The sequence below is a fragment of the Odocoileus virginianus genome, chromosome 8 (assembly GCF_023699985.2).
Source record: "Odocoileus virginianus isolate 20LAN1187 ecotype Illinois chromosome 8, Ovbor_1.2, whole genome shotgun sequence".
Classification (NCBI taxonomy): domain Eukaryota; kingdom Metazoa; phylum Chordata; class Mammalia; order Artiodactyla; family Cervidae; genus Odocoileus; species Odocoileus virginianus.
The window spans coordinates 55,251,191-55,269,392 of NC_069681.1; the positions used below are offsets into that span (position 1 = coordinate 55,251,191).

The 18,202-nt window shown below is 35.9% G+C and overlaps 1 protein-coding gene across 13 annotated transcripts in view; it reads left to right on the forward strand.

Moving 5' to 3' along the window:
• Positions 1-18,202, forward strand: part of MYCBP2 (MYC binding protein 2) — a 264,029-nt gene that overhangs the window by 176,319 nt on the left and 69,508 nt on the right. For all 13 annotated transcript variants that reach the window (XR_011489071.1, XM_070471540.1, XM_070471542.1 and 10 more), the window contains 6 exons: positions 639-854; positions 4,456-4,511; positions 6,007-6,122; positions 8,388-8,485; positions 9,215-9,331; positions 10,050-10,190. Coding sequence is in view for 12 of the 13 variants with exons in the window: in XM_070471540.1 (XP_070327641.1) it covers positions 639-854; positions 4,456-4,511; positions 6,007-6,122; positions 8,388-8,485; positions 9,215-9,331; positions 10,050-10,190 (744 nt within the window). In the remaining variant the exon portion in view is untranslated. The remainder of the gene's footprint in view (positions 1-638; positions 855-4,455; positions 4,512-6,006; positions 6,123-8,387; positions 8,486-9,214; positions 9,332-10,049; positions 10,191-18,202) is intronic.

Below are 18,202 nucleotides of genomic sequence, written 5' to 3' on the forward strand. Positions count from 1 at the left end.
TGAAAGTTAGGAAGTCTGTTCTTTGCATCGCTACAGTAAAGCAGATAAAAGATACCCCATTTTATTGTTGAAGAAACTGGGTTGCAAAGTTTAATTAGATTGTTTGGCCCTCATAGTTCATGTTGGTGACAGAACTACCTAATAGTACTCTTTCTGCAAAGTAAATAAACATCTTTAAGTTTTAAGTATAAAATTTGCTTTATTATCTGGTAATTTCTAAGACATCTGTCAGTGGAGTACTTTTTCTTTGCAGAACAGTATAGCTAAAGTTGAGTTTAGTGCTTTAAAATATGTGAAGATTACTGGAAATTAATGCCAGCAAGAATGTAGGTACATTTTACTATCCTTTACTAGATGTTATTAATGGTGGCACATATTTTTATTTTGTTTTGATATTTGTGATTATTTATTCCCCCCAAAAAAGCCTCTCTTTTGCACTGTGTTCAGGATCCCTGTTGAGATGCAGTCTTCATAATCATTTGGCACTGTTAAATAGTCTTTAAAAAGAATGCCCAAGAGGGACAAGTGGTAACATAAAACTTACAGAATTGCCAGTTTAAAGTTGTCAGTTGCTTCTTTTGATGTGTCACGGACAGTTATATAATAATGGCATTTGGTTTTTATAATATCTTGGTTAGGTGGAAGTGAAAGCCGTTCCTGTTTCTCAGAAAAAAACATCTTTACAACAAGAGCAAGTAAAGAAACCTCAGAGGATTCCTGGCAGTCCTGCAGTACCACCTGCACCTGCTAATAGTGACATGACCTTTGGTGGACTGGCATCCCCAAAGCTGGATGTTTCGTATGAACCCATGATAGTGAAGGAGGCTCGATATATTGCCATAACAATGATGAAGGTAATTTATTTTACTTCCCAGAGAAATTTTATTTTTTACCATTCATTTATGTCGCAAACATTTCAGCTCCTGTGAAAATGCTTGTGTATTTTCAAATGACCATTATTCCTCGGACATAGCCCTTCAGGACTCTGAGCTTATTGTTGAGGCCCCCTTCAGCTTTGGGTTCTTCCAGATGTTAGGCTTATCTCTTTGGGTTTCTTCCCTCTTTGGGCTTGAGGCTTTTAGACAGATTTTTTAAAAATTTTGTCTCATTTTTTTAGTTTATCTTTAGAGGCAGTGTTAATCTAAATTATCAAGATGGTCATTATTTGAAATCAGAGTTAGGAATTATTCTATTTTCAGAGAGCAGTGTGAGCCATTGTGGGCTCTCATTTGGAGGAATGACATAATTTTTTGTTTTATAAAGATTATGGTGGAATGTGGAGAATGTAATTGGGTGGGTAATCAAGAGACACGGTTTGGTTTAGATCCGTTTAGGAGACTGATGACTTAATCTGGTGAGATATGCTCATTCCTTGCACTAGTGAGTTGCAGTCAGTGTAGATTCAGGAGATTTTTAGGATAAGTAAGACTTGGTGGCTAATGGGGATGCTGAGAAGAGAAAGAGGAAGGAAATAAAACCTGAAGTTCACATTTTGAGCTTGAGTAGTAAGAGTGATAATATTGGAGAAGGGGCAGTTTTTGGTTGAGGAGGGTAATAGATTCAGCATTGGATATGGTTTTAGATACCTCTGAAGTGTCCATCTGAAGATAGATAAAAAGAAGCTGAAACTACAAACCTGACATGATCACAATCTTCCCTCATGAAAAGAATTGGAGAGTCATCAGCACTTGGATTACTCATAAATTATGGAAGTAGACGATGTCTATCTAACATGGTGAGAAGAGAGAAGTTCCAGGACAGGGTCCTGAGAAACATCAGTAATGATGATGTTCAAACTTCTGTCCACATCAGAATCACCAGGAGCACTTACTTAAAAAGCAGATTTTCCTATCATCCAAAGATTTAGATTCAGTAGGTCTAAAAAGAGGTTCCAGAATTTATATACATAAAACAAATATTCAGAATGACTTATATTCAAAGGCTATACTTTGAGAAACATTGATTTACTAGATTAAAAAAAAAAATAGTGAAGGGAAACAAAAACATTGGCAAGAATACCAGCCAGAGGGCTAGTACAAACTAGGATACTGATTCTTCCCTTTGGCCCTTTTACCACTGCAGTGCATATGGTGACTCATTGAATTCTCATAACAGCCCTGTACATCACTGGTTTTTATTCCCATTTTACATATGTGGAAACCGAAGCATAGAGGGGTTGAGTAAGTTGTCAAAGATCACCCAGATGCCAGGGAGTCGGTTCCAGATTTTATCTCCTAACTACTTCCCCAACTGCCTTACAAGCCATGGCTTGTAAGTCACAGAAAGCATATTAAGGAAGATTAATGATGTTTTGCTGCAGAAGTGAAGTTTGAAAAGGGTCTAGCAGTGATCTTGACAGGAGCAGCTTTAGAGACATAGTTGGTTAATTAAATTGCAGTGAAGAGAAGGTGAAAATAGTATCAGTCTAGAGGGGTGAGATGGGAAGGGAGATGGGAGGGAGTTTCAAGAGGGAGGGCACGTATGTATACCTATCGTTGATTCCTGTTGGGATTTGACAGAAAACAACAAAATTCTGTAAAGCAATTATTCAATTAGAAAATAAACAAATTTTTAAAAAAAATTTTAAAGAGATGAGAATAGCTAAAGACAAAATGAGTGTACATCAGTCTTTCAAGATGTTTGGTTATAAAAAGAGACAGAGGAAATAGAATTGAGATAAGGCTTTAGAGTCTTGAGATTGAATATAGAAAGACATCTTTTAGTGCTGTTGAGGAGACGTTTGAGAAGGGACAATGAAGATACTCCGAGAGATAAAAATAGTTATCTAGCTTAGATGGAGGGATTGGCTGTAAATAAGAGGACTGTTACCTCTTTCACTGTACCAGGAGAGGGAAAATAAAGTAATCAATTGCTAATAAATTTGTAGGTTGTGTGGCCAAAGAATTATTTATGATAGAAATTTACATGTCTTAGATTGGAGATGGGAGTGATGAATCTTAGGATCAAGATTTTGAAACAAAGGGAAAAAAATGAAATAGTCATTGTACAGAATGAGGAAAAAGTGATCAGAAAAGATTTATCAGCCCTTCTTGGAGAATCAGTTGAAACTGAAGATCCTGTGTTAGCAATGCAGTATGAGTCTTATGAACATGAAAAAAAATGATCATAATCATTTAGATTGATTCGGCATGGATGTTGTCCCAGATAATTCAACAAAGGAAGAGTGACTGAGAAGGAAGTTGAGCATCTGGTGGTTAAAGAAAGATCAGTGGAATCCAGCTGGTTTGGAAAGGAAAATAAAAGTGGATTCAGAGAGAGAATTCTGGGAAGGTGAGAAGGACGAGAAGTCTAAGAATAGAAACAGTTAGGAGTTACAGAGGCAGAAAACTGAGCAAGTAACGTCACAGGTCCGTGACTTTCAGTGCAAGTGGCTAAAACAAAGTAGAAGTTGAGATGATTGAGGTTGAAGAAATAAAGGGACTAAAAATCTGATAGTTTTGACTATTAAAGAATTTGAGGCTAAACATTCTCATTCAACTTTTCTTTAAAGAATTTAATTTCTTGCCTCCTTACCTCTCTAGGCATTCTTTTAGTTTCCTGGTAGCATACTTAAGTGTATAATTTCTTTTGAGAATCTAGTTACCAGGACTGAATTCAGTATTTAAGGAATGTTCTAAGAGGCCCAGGATAGGGAAGTTACAGAATACCATTGCCAAACTGTCTCTGAGATATTAGTTATTGTTTCAGGAAAGGAGGTTTTCTTATATCAAACATTCGCAGATACTCCCTTTTGTACATGAAGAAGAGTTTCTCTAAGATACATATCTAGAAGTGGAATTGCTGGGTTGTAGAACATACTTGTCTTCACCTGTATTAAATACTGCAAAAATTTATAGGCCCATGAGCTGTGTGTCAAAGTGTTAGGTGCCTCATGTTCTCACCAGCATTTGGTTCTCACCAACACAATTTAATGACTGTGTTATGTTTATCTTGTTTTCATTTTCATTTCCTTGATTCCTGGTTCAGTTGAACAACTTTTTAAGTGCTTATTGGCACCTCAGATTTCCTCCTCAGTGACTTGCCTTACTTACCTTTCTTTTGTGTTGTTTCTCTCTTTTGTATTAATTTGTTCTCTATGTATTATGGCTTTGTATCCCATTTTGGTTAAATGAATCACAAATCCCTTTCAGGTGAAGGCTGATCTTTGCCATTTCTTTATGGTGTCCTTGTTTTGGAGAAATTTAAAATTTTAATTGCTCAAAACATATTAACCTTTTTTTCTTCTGAATTTGTTGATGTTTTGTTTGTTACATGTAGGTCTTTGACACACCTGGAATTTATTTTTGTAGATGGTGTGATGTAAGGAATTGAGTTTTTTTTTTCTCCTGTATGGATAACCAGTCGTCTCAGCACCATTTATTGAGTGTTCTGTCACTGCATTAGTTAAGATTGTTTCTAATGATTTTGTGATTCTTGATGGTCTCTTTCTTAAAGGTTTATGAAAATTACTCATTTGAAGAACTGCGTTTTGCATCACCAACTCCTAAGAGGTGAGGATCATTTCCTCAAAGCTTAGCCAAAACATGTTGTCAGCTGCTTACAACTAAGATCACCATGCTTCAAGCTTTCTTTTCTATAAGGAAATATTTTATAGCATTTTAAAATTCCCAGTAGAGATTTATGACAGGTTTTATAATGTGTAGATTTGCAGGAAGCATGTATTTATATTGAACTGTAAATACTGCCAATATGTTATATAATACTAAGGTAGTACAGAAATAACTAGTATCTAAAAGTATATAAATTGGCTTGTTTGTTTTTTCTGTTTTTATTTCCTTCTCTCTGTCACTTAATGGAGTGGCAGAGTGATTTTAATATATATTGCACTTGTTATGAAACTTAGTTATGAGAACTCTGTTTTTAAGCTCTGAGTAATTCTTTTAACTCCAAATTGAAGCATGTTTTTTGGCCGACTGTTTTATTTGCTCATTAGGGGATATTCCCAGGGCAACGGGAAATACTAGTTTGAAATTCAGAAGAGAAATACATTTTTGATCATCTTTATAGGTATGGTATTTAAAATTAATGAATGATCAACTGCAGAGATGACACTCAAAGAAAATAGGAGACCTAGACCTAAATCCTGGGACATTCCAAGGTAGTCAGAAAAGAGAGAGCCAATAAAACACTTAGAAAGAGTGGCCAGTGAGGTGCAAAAAAAATCAGAAGAATGTCACAGAAGCAAAAAGGTTTTTCAAAAAAGTAGGAGTTGTCAGTTATCAAATGCCACTGAGAGATTTCTGAAGATAAAGAAACAGCCGTTGAATTTGGGGACATGGTGGACTTTGGTGACTGTGACATAATCAATTGCAAGGAAGTATTGGGAGCAAAAGCATAGTTAGGATAAGCATTGGAAGAGAATGGGAAATGAGGAAATGGAGAGTGGTTGTTGACAATTGTTGAGGTAAGTTTTGCTGTAAATAGGGAAAGAGGTATGAGACTGTCTTAGGGAAAGGTATAGTATCAAGGGGAGGTGTTTAAGATGGGACATCCTGAAGTTTTTATAGAAATGAAACAGAAATAGAAATGATCCAATAAAGTGGGAGAAATTGATGATGAATAAAAGAGAGCAAGATAATGGTATCACTGAAGTGTTGAGTGAATGAGATCCATAGCACAAATGGAGGGGTTGGCATTGGACAAGACCCGGGGCATTCCTTCCATTGTAACAGGAGGTCGAGGAAAGTAGATTTAATCTAATTGCAACCTTAAGGTTGCATCTGATTGCTTATGTTTTTCAATGAAAGAAACTGATGAGGTCGTGATCAGCTGAGAGTCAGAAAGAGGAGTGCTGGAGGTTTGTGGTGAGGAAGAAAGAGTAAATTTAATCATGGAGAGCAGGAAAACATACTATGACAGGGCAGTAAGATTGCTATTCATTGTGATAATATAATCAGAAATTTAATGTTTGCCAACACCTGTTCATGATGATGTCAGCTGTTTAACCGAAGTAAATATTCCAGTATCTATCTTGTTTCCTTTCAGACCCAGTGAGAATATGCTGATTCGTGTTAATAATGATGGCACTTACTGTGCCAACTGGACTCCAGGGGCTATTGGGCTCTACACTATTCATGTTACCATCGATGGCATTGAAATAGGTATTTTTCTAAAGTTGTGAGTTACTTAGTGTAAAGAACTAGAATCAAAATCCTCTTTCTGTTCTAGCTTGCCCTTGTCCATGTATCACAGACATGGACAGACTTCCTAACTTGTAGGGAGCATCATGTCCTCCTTTATAATGAGTACTTAATTTGTGCATTTATAAGGTCTTAACATTTTGTAAAAATTTATGGGTCATTGTAGCCCTCCTGACTCCTTTCCTGCCTTCCCTAATGTGCCTAGTGAGCTTCCATGTCCTCCATGCTGCCCTGTAACCACTTGCCTGCCTCGTCTCCGCTTTGTGGTACGTTGTCTTCTCCTGGCTGTGAGCAGGCCTCTTTCATCTTTGGATCTCCCAGTGCGGTTCAGTGCCTGGCGCACAATGGGTGCTCAGTAAATACTTGTTGAAAGAATGAGTTTTCTTTACTTTCCACTAACTTTGAAAAATACGTTACCTTTCCTTTGGGGATTTATCTTTCTCTACTCTTTATTTTTAAATTATCCATATACTTGGACAGCAGTTGGACAAGAAAGCTCTAAAAAGTTTTATCAGTATGGATTCCTTATAACACTTATCTTTTCTAATGCTCCTCAAGCAAATGGGTTCCTGTGATCAGGTAGATTTAGAATGCCCCATATACTGTAGTCTCATCTTAGATATTCATGCAATTCATATTATCATATTTGGAATTTTAAGACATTCTGAAATTAAAAATCCTCTCAATTCATTTAATACTTATCATGAAACCCTTTCATGTAGAGAAGAGAGAGAGAGAGAGGGTAGAGATAAAAGTAATATTGTTCCAACAGTCCACCAAAATACCCTTTGGGAAACTTTAGTTTGTTTTTACAGTGAAGATAAAGAGGTGCTTTACCTTGATGTAACTGTAGATATATAGAATATACATTAAACGCAGTGTGACTGTAGGATTGGGGCTTCCCAGGTGACAAAGTGGTAAAGAATCCAACTGCTGGTGCAGGAGACATGGATTTGATCCTTGGGTTGGGAAGATCCCCTGGAGAAGGAAGTGGCAACCCACTTCAGTATTGTTGCCTGAGAAATCCCATGGACAGAGACACCTGTCATTCTACAGTCCATGGGGTCGCAAAAGAGTCAGACCCAACTTAGCATCTAAAGAACAACTGTAGGATTAGATATATCAGATTCATCTGTCCCATCCTAGACACCTTTAGCGGCAGCCTTTTGCTGTACTCTCTTATTTCAGAGTATCCTTAAAGCCTTTAGTTCAGCAAACTTCTGTTGGTTCTAAGTGAAATATTGTTCTAGATAAGACAGTTCCTGTGAAGTGAACAGCTTACTGATAGTTGCAAGATAAAGGGGGCAAACAAAATCACAGGAAGTAAAATATAAGTAGTGACATGCAAGGGATACAAATTACAGAAGTTCAAAAGTAGAGACAGTCAAGAAAGATTTTATCTTTGCTAATAGTGGGTAAAGAAAACTAACATAAATAAGAAAAATCCATTTATATTCATACATATTTTCTGGAATGACATTGAAGAAAAAGATTCATAGTCACTTGGAACCATTCATTTTCTTCCCCAACTTCTTAATTCAACTTTCCCCAGAGGTGACTAAACTGATAGTAGGCTAGGACCTTGCTTGACTGTAGGCAAGGACAAGTTTCATTAGAATAATGATGATGATAATAGCTAACATTTATTATTTAATATATATAAAAATTTTTATACAATCTTATGTATTCTCTCTATATATGGTTAAATATATATATTCTATATATATGTATTTTAAAAATCATTTCCTTCTCACAACAGCTCAATGAAATAGGTGCTGTTCTTAAAGAGCCAAACAGTTAATGACTGAATTAGGAACAATCAAGTCTCACATGAGAGTCCCAACTTGTAAACACCAAGCTGTGCTGCCTGTTACTCATGAGATGATTAGTATAGATCACGAGTAGTGCTCTGATTGGATGTTATGAGATAATGTTAATCACACGAGGGTTTCTTTTTTGTTATTTTCAATTTTTCAGTATTATTTAATATGGTCTATAGCCCCTCCTCTTTTCCTGAATCCCTGAGACTCCCCTTTGGAATCTCACAGTCATTTTTCCAAATGCTCACCTATTTTTTAACTGTTAAATATTAATCACCTCGAAGGAGAGAATTCAGATATTTCTTTTAATTGTCTAAAACAGCCTGTGAATGTATATGAAGTTAGGTTTAAGGGTCTTCCCGCCCTTATGTTCTCAAATGTTACAGTTCCCTTCCTTTTCTTACAGATGCTGGCCTAGAAGTCAAAGTAAAAGACCCACCAAAAGGAATGATACCACCAGGAACTCAGCTGGTCAAACCAAAGACTGAACCTCAACCAAATAAGGTTAGGGGAGAATGAAATCAGAACATGAATCAGTCTGAAATTTATTAATTTTCTTCACTATGCTTCAAGGTGGCCATCCAACGTCTAATATTTTACTTATTTCAGTATTTGAATTCTAAGTATGCCTAGTAAACTTGAGGACTGGTATACTTGAAGTATAAAACTGTACTTTTTGGTTTCTTTGTATAATCCTATAGTAATTTATAGACTCTGTATACTTCCTGTTATTGAAAGTTTACAATTAACAAAACATCTGTTGACATTAAAGTGTGTAAAGTTGTCAAGATTAAAGTGTCCTGTGCTGTTAAATTCATTTCCTAACATCTAAAGAGTAAGTGCTATAGGAATTTTAGTAAACTACTTACTTATTTAAAAAAAAGAAACATGGGTAATAGAAGAGGCTCTTTTTTCCTTTTGATCATGTCTTCAAGGTTTAGAAAAGAACTTATTAATATATTTATAAATATATTTATATATAAATATAAATATATTAATATATTTATAAAATTATAAATAATTTTCTTTTTTTTTTCAATGATTTACAGTTTAATACTTAAAAATGTTCTCTTGTTACAAAGAAGCCATTGTTATTTGCACAGGAAAACCAGCTACAAATAATTTCGGAAGCTTTCTCAGAATTATACTTTCAAGTCTATTTATCTCTTACCACTTATAAGGTCTCTCTTCCAAGATTTCCCTGTTTCATCTGTCTGTCTTTGCCTTTCTCAGGTTCGAAAATTTGTGGCCAAGGACAGTGCAGGGCTCCGTATCCGCAGCCACCCTTCCCTTCAGAGTGAGCAGATAGGCATAGTGAAGGTCAATGGAACCATCACTTTCATTGACGAGGTAATTTGTAAAGAAACACTTGGTAATAAATTTTGGATGAAAAATTTTTGCACCGTTTGCATGATATAAGGTTACTAAATTTTTTGTTAGAATATGTTTTAAGCAGTTTGGATAGTGTTTGGAAAAATTGTTTCACAGAATTTCAAAATTCTGTTCATTGAGTTTCAAACATTGCATTTATTTTTCTTTATCAATAAATAAAGAACTAAAATTATATTTTTAGGATAAAAATTAGCATGCTAGTCAGAGCCAGGATGAGAATTCAGTGAAAAAGAGTAGTTTTTCTTGAACTTTTAAAATGTTGTTTGTTTTTGTATGGGTTTATTGTATCACTTAACTTGGGACAAGACATTTTTCTAATAATACAATTATGTAACTCCTGATTATTAAAATCTAAATTGAGGGGAAGAAAGGCTTGTGTTCTTTTGGGAAACATCTACTTTTATTATTGAAGTGCTTGTCTCAAAGTGTGACTTCTTTGTGCTTTTACTTCTAAGTGTTTTACAATGTGTTTTACAGTCTCACCATGTGAATTATCATACTGCTTGGCCTGCTGGTTTTTTCCCTTAAATGTTCTCTTATACTTAACTTATGCAAAAACTAGATTCTTAATCTCCATGTCCATCATTATTTGCCTGCTTTGAGCCTTTAAGAACTTTGCTACCTTCCTCAGAATGACAGGCGGGCATGGCTTGTTTCTGTTGCTTGTATCCCGTAGATCCACAATGATGATGGTGTGTGGCTGAGGCTGAATGATGAGACGATAAAGAAGTACGTTCCTAATATGAATGGTTACACCGAAGCCTGGTGCCTCTCTTTTAATCAGCATCTTGGGAAAAGTCTTCTGGTCCCTGTTGACGTAAGTAAAAGGTGGTTTTAAAGAGGATTATAGGTGTACCCTGTCCTCATTACAGGGCTTTCTTTAATTAAGGCTTCTCAGTTCTGAGGTAAACCACAACTAAATAACTTCAAGTACTTGAATTCTGAGAGCTTCTGTTTCATAAAGGTGAAGTTTGGCAAGGCTAAGGCCTTTAATACTTATAAAGTCCATCACAGGAGGCAGCAGTAAATTAAAACTAGGCCTACTGATTTCTTTCCAGGGAGACAGGGAATGAGAGTTGCTAATGAGAGTAGTTAACATTTTTTTCCCTTTCTTATTCACACTACTGTTTGGAATGAACTCCACACTAATATTTAAGAATTCAGTGTTACTATTCATTTCAGAAACATGTATAATATATTCTTTTATGGTGGCGTTTTGTAATTTTGTGTGTTGTCTAAATTTGAATCTTTTCTTTCTTGGTGTATGATACTACCTCATTAAAATAAGGTGGATATTTAGACTGGCGGTGCTCTAGTGCCCTAGTTGAAGCTCAATCTCAGAGTCTGTGAGAATTCTATTAGCCTCTTAGCAGATGCAGTGGAGTACATAGAGCCGGTGTTCAAAAGTTTGCTGTGTCACTAACTCTGATAGGAACCCACAGCTCTCTTCATAATTTGAGCAGAAATGTGTGATTTCTTTTTTTCCTTTTCATCTCAACCAAATATATGACTTTACTGGAGATAGAAAGCAAAAGGAAGTAGCTCTTAGTGTTTTCTAGTTTGACTTTATGTTGAAGAATGACATGAATGATATGACACTGCTAATAGTACAGATAAATTTTTATTTAAAAAAAAAAACCTTAGTATTTTAAACAGTCAAATTTCTTTAAAAAGAATCAGTGCACAAAGCTTGCTTTTTCTGTCAAATCAGTCACTATGTTGTTTGTTTTTCTCCTTGATAGTCCAGAGTAATGTTCTCCAAAAGGGTGGTTATACAAAATGATGCTTTTGAAAAGAAAATAGTAGAACTTCTGTTTGGATTTATTAATCACATTATTTTTTCTATTCTTTTGTATTTGTTTTGTAATAGTACAATGGGGAAAGAAGCTGTCTATATATTGTTAACTAATAGATGCATGATAAAGTCTAGAGAATTTTGGCCTACTGCTTTTTTGTGGTTTTTTTTTTTTTCATCTAGGGCTAGAAACTTGCCCTTAAATGGTTTTAATCCATCTCTTTGGTATAGTAACCAAATATTCCTCAGGATAATGAAGATGATATTTTAAAGCAGTAATTACAGTAGCCATTGTGTTTATTTTGCTGGCAGTTTATATTTTGAATTTTGACCAATATAAGGTTTTGTATATTTTAAGGCCCTAATAAGGCATTATGTGAGATTACATTATCTTTATGACGTCCTCTGCTTCAAAGTATTTTTTTCCTAATTCCTTTGTGGCTCATTTGAGGAGGTACTTTTGGAGGAGGAGGATATTCATACAGCTAAAACAAGAGAATAAATGAAGGTAGCAAGGATGAGCAGGAAGTATTCTGAATCCCGCAGCTTCATTTTGGAATCCTCATGTTCTGTTACTTGATGCTTTTAAAATCTATCCAAGAGATGGTTTTTAGGAGACAATCTTGAGGTCAGAGAGAGAGGAGGTAATAAAGGTAAGAGGGAACACTAAATGGAGTGAGCCATACAATTACTCACTGGCTTTTCACTGCTCTGTGAATGAAGAGGTTACCACTGACTTTACTGGAGACAGAAAGCAAAAGGAAGTAGCTTTCGGTATTTTCTAGTTTGTCTTTATGTTGAAACATGACATGAATTCTCTTTTGATGTAAGTAACTCACAGTATCTGGTATCACTAAGAAAGCTGAGATTTTTCTGGTTCCTTAATTTTAAGGATGATAGTGACTTGAGATCCTTACAAATTAAAAGATGTCAGTAGAAAATGTGGGCATCAAAGATACAGATGAGGAATCTGAAGGCTGAAAAAGGAGGAGAAAGTGGAATTGAGGGCACACTGGTGAATTGTTTTTGTGATGGTGTGTGTGTCAGCAGGTAAGTTTTTAGGAATGAGGGAGAGAGGGAAGAGGTGAAAGAAACCATGCTTTCCATAGGAAAGAGAGAAAAGCCATTAGCTGGGACTAAAGCAATTGAGTTACGTTGGAGAGTTTAGAAATGCCCTGAGAGTTTGTAGTAGTATTTCAGAGAAATTGCACGGCCTGACAAGGAAAACTGCTTGTTTGGGGATTGTTGCTCCACGAAGGATCCAGTGAGACCACTGGATAGATCCATTCTGGAGACACCCTTCTTCCCCCATGGCCCTGGGGCTCCAGAATTAAAAGAGCCAGGAAAGCAGACAATAGTGCTGGCCGGAACTTCCTGGGCTGCTGTGACAGGAACATAGGGACAAAAGGGAATTTCAGATGCTGATGAAAGAGCGATTGAGAGCACCAGCTGTGGGTTGCAGCTTAAGTTAGAAATGTGAAAGGATTAGTGGAGGGTCCAAGGGACTTGGAGGACTTAATAAAATGCAACAGTATAGTGAATGCGCTGTACTAAAAGAGCTGGAAGGAGACAGGCAATTTGTGCGATAATGTAGCATATTTGAAATTGATTTCATACTTAGAGCATTTTATTGGATGAAATGGATCGTTAATGTGGCCACATCCGCACATAGAGGTGCTGGCAGCACTGTGACCTGTGAGGTTTGAAAGCGAGTTTGTTTACCATCGGAGAAAGGGTCCCATTAGGCACAGTATTAAGTTATGGGACAAATGGGAATAATTAGCTGTTGGATCAGGAAGAAGCCTAGCATAGCTCTGGTATAAAAATAAGAGGACAGGTAGATGACCTAAGTGAGGATTTGCGTTGTATGTTTGTGACCAAGGAGGACAGAGGGGATGTTGTGACACCTGGCATGGGGCTTCAGACAGAGCTGGAATAAAGTTGCTTCAGTGTGGGCGTTAGGTATGAAAACTGGAGTCGGAGCCTGGCATAGACAGGGACAGGCTGATTTCCCAGGGTTTTGATTTTCGGGACCAGGACAGGCCTCTTCGGCAGTCTGTAAGCTTTTCATGAGTACCTTACTCTGTAGGACAGAGCATATGATTCCATCTCATCCCCTCAGGGAACTAATACAGCTCAAGAAATGCACTTTGCTGCTGCTTCCTTCACATCTCTTACCTCTTTTACTGCTGGAGAAATAACTTGCCACCTACTCTCCCTTTTTATACTTCATTGGTGAATGAATCAGCTGTCAGTTATGGCTAACCATTGTAAAACACTATTCAGTCAAACAAAAAGAAAGCTGGCAGATTTGAAATAAAATTAGAGATTATCAAGGACTGATGCCACTCACTTAAAAAGATGCAAAAGTACCAAAAAGTTGCCTTGAGCAATCTTTACATCATTGTGTTCAACTTTCTCTAGTTAAAACAATTTTGTGTTCACATGAATGCATGTACCATATCTGGAGCCTGACTCAAGCAAACTGATGGGGAGGATAGGGGTAGGGATTGGAAAATGAACACTGAATATTTGATGATCTGTTTTTTAAAATAAATAGCCATATTTAGAATAAACTTTAAAGTGATTTTTGTTACCCTGTCCTGTTTCTATACTCATATTGCAGAACCCTGGTTTTCATTATAGATACGTTCTTTAGCCACATTTTGGCCTGACTGGCAGTAGTTCTATTTAGATGTCATTTTAAAGTAAAAGTGTTAGACACTCAGTCCTGTCTGACTCTTTGTGGCCCCATGGACTGTAGTCCGCCAGGCTCCTCTGACCATGGGGTTCTCCAGGCAAGAATACTGGAGTGGGTTGCCTTTCCCTTCTCCAGGGGATCTTCCCAACCCAGGGATCGAACCCTGGTCTCCTGCATTGCAGACGGATTCTTTACTGCCTGAGCCACCAGGGAAACCCTTAAATGTCATTACTTTACTAAAAAATAGTGACATCCTAACTTGGTTCAAATATGACTTTAGTAATGCTCTTGTTTAGAGATTAAATAGCATTAGACATACATATTATGAGTGTTCTTTCTAAAACCATTTTTAAATCAGTGGAAAGAATCAGGATAACTATGAAGAACACAGATATTTTCTTGTGAGGTACTCATGGTCTGTTAGAACTTATTGCCCCTTTTAGAATACACTGTTTAACATCACATTTTAGTCTTTGTTATTTCATTTGTCTAAAATGCTTTTGCTTCCTTTCCCCCCGCCCCGGCTTTTCTAATACTTTGCTAATTGGCCAGGCTCAAAAATTCCTGTTGACATTGCTCATCCATGTAGTTAGTTATCACTTCACTAATTGTTCATTCAACATACAAGTCTCTACTGTGTACCAGACACTCAGCTGGGAAGAAGGTATTGGGTGGAGAGGTAGAGGGGAGGGGATACAAAATAGTTAAGAGTACAGTTCTTGTTCTCGGAATGCTTGCTGTGTGATGTGATAGATGTACTGTATTCACAAAGTCAACTTGCATTGTGATAAGTTACAGAGGGGCTTCACTTAGGAGGTGACATTTGAGGCAGTCTCAAAGAAAATTGCCAGAACAGAGTGAAGGAATTTCACATTAGAGAATCAAATGTCCAAAGTTATGAAGACACGCTGCGTTTGGTAACTAATAAATAGTTAATAAGGATGAAGCATGAATTGAGGACAGAAAGATTCTACATACTGGGGAAATTAACTTTCTCCCTTCCTGCTCAGGTAGCACTTTGTCTGTAAAAGCAGAAAAGGCTTACATCTTTCTCCAATGGCTCATAGTGCTTAGTTTGTTTTCCTTCTCTTTAGGCCATTTGTATTTATATACCTCTTATTTCTGTTTCTAAGCTCCTTACGGATTCAGTTCAGTTCAGTCGCTCAGTCGTGTCCGAATCTTTGTGACCCCATGAATCGCAGCACGCCAGGCCTCCCTGTCCATCACCAACTCCCAGAATTTACTCAAACTCACGTCCATCGAGTCGGTGATGCCATCCAGCCATCTCATCCTCTGTCGTCCCCTTCTCCTCCTGCCCCCAGTCCCTCCCAGCATCAGGGTCTTTTCCAATGAGTCAACTCTTTGCACAAGGTGGCCAAAGTTTTGGAGTTTCAGCTTCAGCATCAGTCCTTCCAGTGAACACCCAGGACTGATCGCCTTTAGGATGGATTGGTTGGATCTCCTTGCAGTCCAAGGGACTCTCAAGAGTCTTCTCCAACACCTGGGTTAGGACTCACTTAAGATCCCTTCTTACTCCTATTTGTTTCTTCCAAAGTGTTAAATATTTTATTTCGTTTGTGGCAGACTTTCAACATTTGTTGAATGCTAAATTTTAATTCTTAGCATTGGCATGATCATACTGTTTAAAATAATTTCTGACTGTCTTATGCTCCTTACCTTTATTCCCTCATTTAATTTTCAGTATATCCATTTGATGTTAAGTTTGTATCATTCTCATTTTTCCAATGAGAGAAGAGAACTATTCTTCGAAGATCATAAGTAGTAAGTGATGGGGCTAGTTCTAAAACTCCAGTCCATATAATTCCAAAGCCCATGCTTGTATGTTTAGTCTGCCTTCATCTAGTGAAGACATAAGGGTAAATGCAGTTATAAGAGAATAAAGTAAATATAGCTGTAAAAATCATTTTATTTTGGCTAGAATTCCACAATTACATAAATACAAATGCACATAACCCTAATGGTTAAATGAGGATGAATACTGCGATGTATGTTCAAGGATACCTGGGGAAAGCTGATTTTAAATTAAAATTCTTAAGATTTGGAAACCACATGTAAGCTAATAGAATGTTTCATACACCAGGGAAAATATAAGTTTAAAAAGAGAGAGAAAATAAATATGCACATGATGTGGGAAACATTTGAGTGCCTGTGATAGAGCCTAAATTTTTTGGAAAACAAGTTTACTTCTATTATAAAAATAGATACTAGTCATTTGAAATTTATAGGCATACTTCATTGTCTACTTTGTCAAAAATGAGGTCTTTTAACATTGTGAGGTTGAGTGATAAAGTTTATATCAAGGAAAGTAGATGATACCTCATTAGAAATATTCAAAGATATGTTTACAATGCTAATATTATTCAAATTCTTACAGAAGCATCTTGAGTGTCCATGTAATTATACAAACCACTTTCTACCTACTTAGGCTGATTGATGTTCACATATAGAAAATAGGTTAATTTTTCTAAATTTGGGGACTCTGAAGATTTGGAGGAGAGAAGGAAAAATATCATTTGATATTCTCTCATATAACATTACTGAGAGTACTTGGTGAAATTAGCATATATTTCATGTATTTTATGTCCAATTTAATTCTTTAATACATAATGATGCATGGGAGTCACAGCTTTAATATACCCCAGATTTCTTAGTTTTGTTTTCTTAACAAATTTGTGTGTGTGTGTGTATGCAGAGACCTGTTTTTTAGTCAGTAAACACTAAATACTTACTTAATACACCATTAATAAATATGTTGTCCTTAGGTGGGTGTCAGAAGCTTCATTTCATTCTTAAGCTTGACATTTTAAGTTTCCTAAACAGAATGGAATTGAGGCCTTAAAATAACACTGTCATGGTATATATGTTGTATTTAATTCTCCTGAGATACCTATCTTTTTCACTTTAAAAATGGCGGTTCCTAACTCTGTGCTCAGGCATTGGGCATGGCATGTGTGGTCATGTATTTCATCATAAAAATTATTCTTTTATTTTGTCTCTTTTGTGCCTTGAAGCTTCTTGTCTTAGAGCTGCAATTTGATGCTCATCAATTTAGTTAGGTTTTTAGCATACTTTAGTTTTCTGATGTTATTTGGCAGAACATTTTTGCCTTCAGAATAGTCTTTGAGGATAAGATGACTTAGATTATTGTAGATATGTGTGTGTTTGTATATGTATATATATGTATATACATACATACATATATAATGGTACTCATTAGTCTATAAAATTATGCAGTATGAAAATTTATGTTTTAATAGTGAGAAATTGAGACTTTGAGGAAATTAATATTTTCATGCATGTTCATATCTTTAGATTAAGTTTTCTTATATTTTCAAAAGAAACTATGAAGTATATTTTATTTTTAAACTTCAATTTTCTGTTTGGTGCTTTTTTGATACTTGATAAATGCAATATTTTTAGGATACCATGTTTTAAAAATAGCCTTACAAAAAAATTAATAAAATAGCCTTACAATAAACCAGTGTACACTAAGAATTTTCTACAAATGTAGAACAAAGCAAAAGAAGTGTCAAATTTGGATCCACATATAATTAACATGTACAAATTGTATTGGCAATTTGTTACCATGGTTAGTATTTACATCACTTTAAGGTATCCAAAGCTATTTCAGTTTAGCATGAGGACATACTAACTCATGCTCTCAGACTCACTGAGTTTAAACACTGAAATAAAGATAAAATTTTTAAAATTGTCAGTCACCACATTGCTTCTTTATTCCTAACTCAATCTATATTACTTCTTACAATGTTTTTCACATTGCTTTTAATATTAGAAAAAAATTATGCTAAAAAATAGAATATGTTAAAAAACATTGATAATGTTTTAGTCCAAAAGTCTGTACCACTGTTGTCTGAAAAGGAGAAAAACCTTTGAGCAAATACTCCACAAATTCTTATATACATGGATGAATAATAAGGAAGGACACCTTTTCACCCCCAATATGGCATTTCAGAATGCTTTGCAACATGTATCCACTTCACCTAAAGAGAAAGTACCCTGTCTGCTATCTATTTTTAAATGTGGAGGGAGCTTTGGTTTTTGTTTTTTGTTTTGCATTTATCTGTAGACACATCAATAGAAGCATTTTTCCCCTGGCTTTTTTATGTCTTATATTTCTGTGTTAGCATAGATTATGTATATGGATGTGTATCTACATCTGTCCATATATGTATGTACATGAGGAAGATACAGAACTGGAGAATATGAAATAAATTCTCATTATGTAAAATGACTTACAGTTGGTTTGGAATTTTGTTGCTCACAACTTTCATTAACATTTTTAATATTCCCC